This window comes from Cebus imitator, unplaced genomic scaffold (assembly GCF_001604975.1).
Source record: "Cebus imitator isolate Cc_AM_T3 unplaced genomic scaffold, Cebus_imitator-1.0 Scaffold91, whole genome shotgun sequence".
Taxonomy (NCBI): domain Eukaryota; kingdom Metazoa; phylum Chordata; class Mammalia; order Primates; family Cebidae; genus Cebus; species Cebus imitator.
The window spans coordinates 58,203-68,234 of NW_016107406.1; the positions used below are offsets into that span (position 1 = coordinate 58,203).

At 44.0% G+C, this 10,032-nt stretch overlaps 1 protein-coding gene across 2 annotated transcripts in view; it reads left to right on the forward strand.

Annotated features, from left to right (window-relative positions):
* The window catches only part of BNIP1 (BCL2 interacting protein 1), a 19,076-nt gene that overhangs the window by 7,151 nt on the left and 1,893 nt on the right, over nt 1-10,032 (forward strand). For both annotated transcript variants that reach the window (XM_017535091.2, XM_017535092.2), the window contains 3 exons: nt 2,216-2,307; nt 6,608-6,709; nt 7,804-7,922. In XM_017535091.2, coding sequence (XP_017390580.1) covers nt 2,216-2,307; nt 6,608-6,709; nt 7,804-7,922 — 313 coding nt within the window. The remainder of the gene's footprint in view (nt 1-2,215; nt 2,308-6,607; nt 6,710-7,803; nt 7,923-10,032) is intronic.

Genomic DNA, 10,032 nt, shown 5'->3' on the forward strand with positions numbered 1-10,032 from the left:
GATCTCTTGACCTCGTGATCCACCCGCCTCGGCCTCCCAAAGTGCTGGGATTACAGGCGTGAGCCCCCATCCCAGTTTTAATCTGCATTTCTTAAGTGTTTACATACTCTTTTTATACCTGGAAATAAATACAAGATTCCTGTTTGCTTGCCATTGTTAGCTTTTATTTGAATGTCTTTTTTGTGTGTTTCCAACAAGATTGTGTGATACTAGAGAATTGGCCTCAGATCCTCAAAATTGGGTGTTCTGCATGTGGTAAATGTTGGGCATTGACTGTGTATAAATATCTGTGTGTTTGTCTTTGTACATATAGCTCTTAAACTGGAATTTGAGAACTACTCTACCCGCCCCCTTTCCTTTCTCCAAAACTATCACTGGTTCTTTTTGACAGAACTTCCAGGCAGTCTTTCATGAGTAAATTGTACATTTCCCCCTTTTTATTTCTCCCTTTTCCCCATGCATTCATTCTTCCATTCGGTGATTCAACGCCCAGTATGTGCCAGGCACAAGGACTATATGGAGTGAATAATGCCAGATACAGCTCTCCTTATTTATAGAGTTTATATTCTAGTAGGGATACAGATTTTAAACAAATAGTGATGAAAATAATTGATGACGTTTGTAAAAGTTTTCCAGTCACAGTTGATTATTTCTTTTCTTCTCTATGTCAGCAGTATTTGGGGGCATAAATTGAAAGTCATCCCTGAGCTATTGAAATGGTGGATACACATACTTGTTCCAAACCAGCATGTGCAAATTAATATGTAAATAAGTAAATTAGTGTATAAATGAGCACATACAGTGGTGTGTCAGATCAATGGCTTGATTGAAGCTAGAACCTGTTTTAATTTGTAAACCAAAAAAAATGTGACTTGAGGTGTAATGCTATCTTTAATTATAGTCTCTCTGATGGTTCCAAAAGTTCTTGGGGTTTAATACTTCTGGGTATATCTGCTGACCCTCACTCTTGGTGGGTTATTTCCTTGGTGTTTGGTTATTTTGGACTGTGAGCACTCATCTTCAGCAGACCTTATCTGAGGGACCTTGTGCAGCTGGATTGAGGCGAAGTCTCTACAGAGGTTTTTGCATTAGCTTTCTGCCAGGTCTCCCTTTTTTCTGCCAGTGTTTCCAAATGGATGATCCCATTTGGGAACACTTTTTATGTTAATTTCTCCTCATGGAGTTTCACGAATCACTCAGGGAAAATAAATTGAATTCTAGATCAGTGGGAGGAGCAGCTCCCTGGTCAGAGGAGATTTTTTTTTTTTTTTTTTCTGAGACAGAGTCTCGCCCTGTTAGTCCAGGCTGGGTGATGTGATCTCAGCTCACTGCAACCTCCGCCTCCCTGGGTTCAAGTGATTCTCCTGCCTCAGCCTCCTGAGTAGCTGGGACTATAGGTGTATGCCACCACATCCAGCTAATTTTTGTATTTTTAGTAGAGACGGGGTTTCATCATGTTGGTCAGGCTGGTCTCGATCTCCTGACCTCATGATTCACCCACCTTGGCCTCCCAAAATGTTAGAATTAGAGGCATGAGCTACCTCACGTGGCTGGGAGATTTTTTTTAACCCCTTTATTTGGAACTCAGCAAAAAAGTCAGGCATCCATGTTTTCACTATGTGCTGGTGGATGGACATTTTTCTAGACCATTTTCCTGTGTCTGTAACCTTTTTTGGGTCTTGGATTTGTGGTGATCTCAGTTCAGCTTCCCAGCCTCAGATGGCCCAAGGCTTCATTTTTCTGCCCCTACATGAGCTCTCAAACCCTCAAGTGCTCAAACTGCTTATTACTGGTCTTTAATGATATAGGCACAGAAATTGTGAGTATCTGGAAATGAACAGCAGTTTGATATTCCATGATATCTAAGTGTGGGATCATTGTGCTCGTATTTTGTCATTGTTTTTCTTTTCCTTTTGGGCCAGCCCTAGATGACAGGAGCAGCAGCTCTGATGCCAGGGCAGCCATACATCACCCCCAGGCTGGCTGTTCCAGCTCTTGTTCCCTTCTCACTTTTGGGCCCTAGGGATCTTCCTTACTTTCATGCAGACTTAGCTATATATTTAAAAGAATGTGTGTTAATGTTACCTAGCATTCCTAAGTGTTGTTTTAAAAGGGTGCTTCAAGTGCTATTATGCCCTTGGCAGGAATAGAAATGCTCTTCCGTTTTCATGTTGACTTTTGAAATCATTTTAACATGGAGTATTTTTCCTCAAAGGACTTGGAGCAGTCAGCTAAAGAGCAAGACAAAGAGTCAGAGAAACAACTTCTACTCCAGGAAGTGGAGAATCACAAAAAGCAGATGCTCAGGTAGGCAGGGCCTGCTCCTGCCAGTGGCCTCTGCTGGCTCACTTGTTCCCTATGATCCTTGCACATGTGTTTGCCTGATGAATCTGGTTTAATGCTGACTTAATTGTGTCTTTTTTTTTTTTTTTTTTGAGATGGGGTCTCGCACTATCACCCAGGCTGGAGTGCAGTGGCGTGATCTCTGCTCACTGCCACCACCACCTCCTGCGTTCAAGCAATTCTTCTACCTAGCCTCCTGAGTAGCTGGGATTACAGGTGTGCCCCACCACACCTGGAGTTTCGCTGTGTTGGCCAGGCTGATCTCTATCTCCTGGCCTCATGTGATTCACCCACCTTAGCCTCCCAAAGTGCTGGGATAACAGGTGTGAGCCACCATGCCCAGCCAATTGTGTCAGTTACATACAGGTGGAATGTTCTCTCCCAATCAATAATGAGAATTATTATCAATAATGAGAGAACAGTCCACCTGTATGGGCGAGTGGGGAAGGGTTAAATAGGGCCCATCTGAGCAGGTGGAGCTGTGCATAGTTTACAAAAGCATATTTAACATTATACTGTATTGTATATTTTTAAGGAAAAAATATGACTGCTTTTGTAATACAGAGTCATTTTTTATCTAAAGATAATTGGCAACAGAAAAAATCTACAAAAAGAAGACCTACTTAAGGTGGACCAAAATTTAGAAGGTTTTCAGTGGGATGCTATCTAAAAAAAAATGCAACAAAAACCGTAAGTTAAACAAAGTTGAGGTCAAAAAACAAAACCAAAATTGAGGTTATAATTGCAAGTGCGTGCTAATCCTTGATTACATAATTACAGCTATGTGCTATTTCTTGTTATTGAATTGGAAGAGGTTTAACTTTTCCAATGAAATTGTCAGACAACGTGAAACAGTACCTTTCCCTTCACATTTGACTTTTGTACTAATCATAAGGAGGGTTTTTCCAAACATATTTGAGGTATTGAGATCATTCTCTCTCTTAAAAATTTATTTTTGGCTGGGTGTGGTGGCTCATGCCTGTAATCTCAGCACTTTGGGAGGCCGAGGTGGGTGGATCAGCTGAGGTCAGGAGTTCGAGACCAGCCTGGCCAACAAGGTAAAATGCCGTCTCTACTAAAAATACAAAAATTGGCTGGGCATGGTGGTGGGCACCTGTAATCCCAACTACTTGAGAGGCTGAAGCGGGAGAATTGCTTGAACCTGGGAGATGGAGGTTGCTGTGAGCCAAGATTGCACCACTGCACTCCAGCCTGGGCGACAGAATGAGACTCCATCTTCAAAATATATATATTATTTTATTTTTAAAAAATTAAAAAATTTTGGCGGGTTGTGGTGGCTCACGCCTGTAATCCCAGCACTTAAGGAGGCTGAGGTGGGCAGATCACAAGGTCAAGGGTTTGAGACCATCCTGGCTAACACAGTGAAACCCCATCACTATTAAAAATTACAAAAATTAGCTGGGCATGGTGGCGGGCGCCTGTAATCCCAACTACTATGGAGACTGAGGCAGGAGAATCTCTTGAACCCGGGAGGCAGAGGCTGCTGCAGTGAGCTGAGATCGCACCATTGCACTCTAGCCTGGCAACAGAGTGAGACTCTGTCTCCCAAAAAAAAAAAAATATTAAAAATTTTAGAAATGAGGTCCCACTCTGTTGCCCAGTCTGGAGTACAGTCATAGCTTAATGCAGCCTCGAACTCCTGGGCTCACGCGATCCGCTCACCTCAGCTTACCAAGTAGTTGGCATGCTCCACTGTGCCTGGCTAAATCATTTTCTTTTGAAGCCGCTGCTAAGTCATCATTTCCATGGGTTTTCTCTTTATCTCTTGTTCAGTGTTCTGCCTCTGCCAGATCTGTATTTGTGGCTTTGCTTCTGATTTGAGCAATTTGCCAGCATCATCTTCCCTGAAAGCAGCAGTGTATGTTACAGTCAGCTGTCAGGAAGACACTAACTGGCAAAAACACAAGCACGGGGAGGCCAGTGTAAGCAGGGAAGGCTGTGTGAGTGACAGGCAGTGATCCAGGGCTTGGCTTTTTCGCGATTACTTTATGTTATGATGGCTTTTGCTTTCCTGAGCCACCAAGCCTACTCAGATTATAAACACGGAGTACAGAGGAGCCCTTGTATAAAGTACAGTAAGTTATGCCAGACACACTCAGTTTTGCATGAGTTTAAAGCGGGGAATGGCCATCCACGATGTGGCGTTACAGACCAGAGCAGAGAAAGCAGTCAATTTATACTTTGGGTCCAGGTGCAGTAGCTTACACCTGTAATGCCAGCACTTTGGGGGCTGAAACAGGAGGACTGCTTGAGCCCAGGAGCTTAAGACCAGCCTGAGCAACAAAGCAAGACCCCATCTATTAAAAAAAAAGAAAAATTAGCTCTGGGAGTGGTAGTGTGTGCCTGCAGTCTCAACTACTTGGGAGGCCAAGGCAGGAGGGCAGTGGGCTGGGTTGAGGCTTCAGTGAGCCATGATCATGCTACTGCACTCTAGCCTAGGAGACCGAGTGAGACCCTGTCTCAAAAAAAAAAAAAAAAAAAAATCCTTTGGCGGTTGAAACAGTAGCTGTGCTTGCTTGGGTCATCACGCTTGTCACATCATACAGTGAGTATCTGTTTGCTTGTCTTTTTCTTAAATGAATGTGTGAATGTGAGGCCTTTGAGGAGAGGTATGGCCCTTCAGTCATCTCTGAATCCCAGGGCCCTGCAGAACTCTGCAGAACTCCCTTGCAAACTGTTTCAGAATGTAATGGATTCTTTCAAAGTGGCAGGTGTGAAATGGCAGAGCGGGTGCTCATTAAGACCTTCAGCATAAAGGTGCTATTAGAAAACCACTCTGTCAGTTCATGTACTCTGTGTTTTGATTTTTTAGTATTTCCAGGGATTAGCACAATTGGTTTGAGCTGGCTACGTAAGAATTCTGAAGTATGAGTTTGATTCTTAGAGGGACTCAGTTAGCTTTTTTATAGCCTATCAACAACTGTCACATTTCTTTTTTTTTTTTCTTTGAGACGGAGTCTGACTCTTGTTGCCGTAGCTGGAGTGCAGTGGTGCGATCCCGGCTCACTGCAACCTCCGCCTTCTGGGTTCAAGCGATTCTCCTGCCTCAGACTCCAGAGTAGCTGGGATTATAGGCGCCTACCACCATGCCCGGCTAAGTTTTGTATTTTTAGTAGAAATAGGGGTTTACCATGTTGACCAGCCTGGTCTAGAACTCCTGACTTCAGGTGATCCACCTGCCTTGGCCTCCCAAAGTGCTGGGATTACAGCTGTAAGCCACCGCACCCATCTGTCACATTTCTAACCCCAGAAAGCTGTTCACCAAATTTCTGTTATCACCCACAAGGGAGTGCAGATGAAGAATATAGATCAGCCATAGCAATCAGGGCTCTGCTCATCCACCATGTTTGTGTCATTCATGATTGGTCTGTAGTATGGAAAGAACAACAAACCTTGAAGAAATATTTTGAAAGATTGGCTTTTTGTGATTTTTTTTTTTTTAAAATCTTGAGACAAGGTCTTACTCTGTCACGCTGGAATGTAGTGGTACCATCATGTCTCACTGCAACTTCCACTTCCCAGGCTCAGGTGATCTTTTCTCCTCTGCCTCCTAGGTAGCTGGGACTATAGGCATGTGCCACCACCACGCCTGGCTAATTTTTGTATTTTTAGTAGAGACGGGGTTTCTCCATGTAGCTCAGGCTGGTCTTGAACTCCTGGGCTCAAGCGATCCACCCACCTCAGCCTCCCAAAGTGCTGTAATTACAGGCGTGAGCCACTGTGCCTGGCCATGAGTTTTTATTTCCTACAGTATATATGAACTCAGCAGCTGAAGGGCCAGAAATGGTTGTTCAAGGTATTGGAGATGAGTAAGTCATGGTTTTCAAGGGATGGCACGAACTAATACACAGGCCATAGCAGTACAGCCTTAGAAGCAACTGTGTAGAAGAGGGGCCTGTGTACCCAGTTGGAGAGTTTGGATGCCTCCCTGAAGTCCAGCCATTGTGGAGCTGTGCACAGAGGAGTGCCATGTTCACAGCCCCTCGGGATGACAGGGGCAGCGGGACAGCTATAGAGCCTCCCTGTGGTGGCCTCCAGGGTCTGGTTGAGGGTTATCAGGACCTGAACAAGAACAGTTGCTGGGGGACCAGGAGGAAGAAATGGCAGGAAGTAGGATGGGCTCTGAAGGCCATGCCTGGGTGGCCTTTCCCCACACTCCTTTGTTGGTGGGAACTGCTGTGAACTGAACTGACTTACGGCCTGGTGGAGTAGACACACTCACATGTGAACCTTCTCATTCCAGCAATCAGACTTCATGGAGGAAAGCTAATCTTACCTGCAAAATAGCAATCGACAATCTAGAGAAAGCAGAACTTCTCCAGGGAGGAGATCTCTTAAGGCAAAGGTACCTGCTCTTTTGTTTTTCTGGGCTCTCATAATAAAATAGGTAACAATTGGCAAGGTGTAAAATCCGTTGTAGGGAACAGCTTGGTGTTTAATTTTATTATAGAAGTAATTTTTTAAAATTTGAAAGAAATGCATACTTATTTGTAGTACATTGGTAAAATAAGGTATGAATTACAACATGAAAATATCAAATCTTTTTTTTTTTTTCTCAAGACAAAATCTCACTCTGTAGCCCAGGCTGGAGTGTAGTGGCTCATCTTGGCTCACCACAACCTAACCTACACCTCCTAGGTTCAAGTGATTCTCCTGCCTCAGCTTCCCTAGTAGCTGGGATTACAGGGTTGTGCCACTGCACCCGGCTAATTTTTTGTATTTTTATTAGAGATGGGGTTTTACCATGTTGGCCAGGCTGGTCTTGAACTCCTGACCTCAGGTAATCCTCCCGCCTCAGCCTCCCAAAGTGCTAGGATTATAGGCATGAGCCACCGTACCCGGCCGAAAATATGGAATCTTACTACTCATGAGCATTTTGGTATGTTCTCTTGTCTCATTTTTTCTTCTATATTTCTTACAAAGTCACAATTGTACCATACATAAAATTTTATATTCTGCTGTTTCAGCACAAAACTTGCTCATTTAAAAAAAAAAGAAAAGTTTTAAAGCCTAATTCTAACAGTACATAGTATGTAGATTGTATGTTAATACTATCCCCTATGTGTGTTTGCATTCCTAGTGTTTTGGTGTTGTAAGTAATACACCAGAGCGTGTCTTAGAACATAAGGTTTGATCTGCATTTTGGTTGTTTCCTTTGGAGGGATTTTCAGAGTTGAGATGATTGAGTCAAAGGATTGAACATTTCTAAGGCTCCTACATTGGCAGATTGCTTTGCAGAAGGCAGTACCGGTTTCTGTTCCTGCTAGCAGTCCATAGGGGTGTGGGTCTCAGCATACCCTTGCCGGCATTGCATGTGGTCACTTAAAATATATATACTAATTGGGTAGGCAAAAAGTGAGATCTCATTTGGACATGGGGTCTTCTTGCAGGGAGACTTTTGTTGACATTCTTCTTCTTTCTTTTCCTCTGAACTTTCAGGAAAACTACCAAAGAGAGCCTGGCCCAGACATCCAGTGCCATCACTGACAGCCTCATGGGGATCAGCAGGATGATGGCCCAGCAGGTCCAGCAGAGTGAGGAGGCCATGCAGTCCCTAGGTAAAGCTGGGCCCGGAGTAGGAAGCCTCTTCCAGAGACACTGCTTTAGTGCCCTTGCCCTGGCACCTCCACCCTGGGCTCCTCCACCACGGCCCACACGAAGTTCACTGACTTGGGGGGCTTCTTCCTCGTGAGATGACTTGACACCTTGGTCTTATCCATAGGGGGGATATGCTGCTCTTATTTCTCTTTACTAGAAGACCCCACACCCCCATCAGTGTTTCCCCAGGGCGGGCATCCCCAGGGGCTCAAGTGAAAAGCAGAGGTCCCCAGGCCCTTTCCTAGAGAAGACGTTGGCAGAGTTGGGTAAGGGGCCTGGGAGTCTCATTTTCAGCAAGGGCTCTGGGTACCCATATGGCCAGGCAAATCTGGGAATCGTTGCTCCACGGGGTGTTTGGTGAATTGGCTGATGGTAAGACTGCTAGGACCTTAGTTTACAATTACACTCCCCAACGTTATTTTTCCTATGAGTTCTTTTTAAAAGATGAGAGTCAGAGGCTGCAGGAGAGACTGCTTGAGACCATCTGGTTCCCTCCAATAGTTTTCCCAGAGTGTCTCCTCTGTGGCACGGAAAAGCATCAGCCCTCTCCAGGGTCCTTCAGTGTGAGACAACAGAAAAAGAGAGTTTACTCTTTGAAATGCTTTTGGAACACTGCACACACGGACAAAAGTAGAAAGCATGGTATCCTGAATCCGCTGAGCCCTGAGCCCATTACCCCAGCCAGACTCCTTTCAATTCTACCCTCAGCCCATCCCCCATCTGGATTATTTTGAAGCAAATCCCAGACATTGTCCATAAATGTCTCAGTACATCTCTCTAGAAGATAAGGGACTCTGGGGAAAAAGCAGAAACAACCCCAGAACCACAATACCATGATCACCTCTAGAAATGATCTTTAATTTTGAACCACTTTTTTTTCAGTGCAGCAAACAGGCAGAAGCAAAAGGAAAGCAAGCAGGTGATCCCATGGTCACTCTTTGTGTTTACAACTTACCTGAACATTTCAGCTCAGAACAGCCAGCGGCCTTCTCTCAGTGTGTCCTGTGGGAGAGGCGTTGGAGAGAGAGGGAGCAAAGAGACAACTCAGCCTCTGAGTCCAGGGCATTTATGCTCTGGTGTGGTGAGAGGATGCCCCCCCGCTAACAGTGGGAAGGAGAAAATGCTGGTGGTTTCTGGGGTGTTGAGAGGGTCCCAGTGTTCTTGGGCGCCCGTTTTGTAGAAGTGATAGCTATTGAAGAAAAGAGAAGAATACAGTTCTTAACCCCCTCCTTATGCCTCATAAATTCAGCTTGATTTAAAAGCCTATTAGAACCATAATTTTTAAACAAAAATCTTATTAGGAATATGGTGTTTGGAATTTGCTGCACAGCTGTAGGAGTAGGGGAGGTGGGGTGAGGGGGAACAGGATTTCAGAGGTTGGTGGTTGTTGGTTATGGGTGGTAGACACATGACATTTCATGATACTATGCTGTCTGCTTTGTGATGGTTCAAAATTCTCCATAATAGTAAAGTTTATAAAGAAAGACCTGATAGGTTTTAACTTAGCAAGTTCTTAGGGTTTTGAAATGGCAGCAGGCAGGCGTGCAGAAAGAGTGGAGAGGGATTCCTGTTCTGTTTGTTTTTCTCCTTTTATCTGTCATTTTCAAAATGCTGCTGTGTTTCCTCTGATAATTTATCTTATTTACTTATTAGCTTTTAATTTGTGAAAAGGTAACACATACATACAGCATAGAGAAGGATAAAAAGCTCTAGCCCAGCACTGCCAATAAGAAACATAACAGGAGCCACATCTGTTAACTTTAAATTTTCTGGTAGGCACATTTTAAAAAGTAAAAAGAAACATAAGAAATTAATTTTAATAAGATAGTTTATTTAGCTCATTATGTAAACTATTGCAGTTTCAGTGTATAACTAATATTAAAAATTATTGAGATATTTTACCTTCCTTTTTTTCATATTAAGTCTTTGAAACATTGTTTGGATTTTGGCCAGGCAAGGTGGCTCATGCCTGTAATTCCAGCACTTTGGGAGGCCGAGGTGGGTAGATCACTTGAGGTCAGGATTTTGAGACCAGCCTGGGCCAACATGGTGAAACCCTGTCTGTACTAA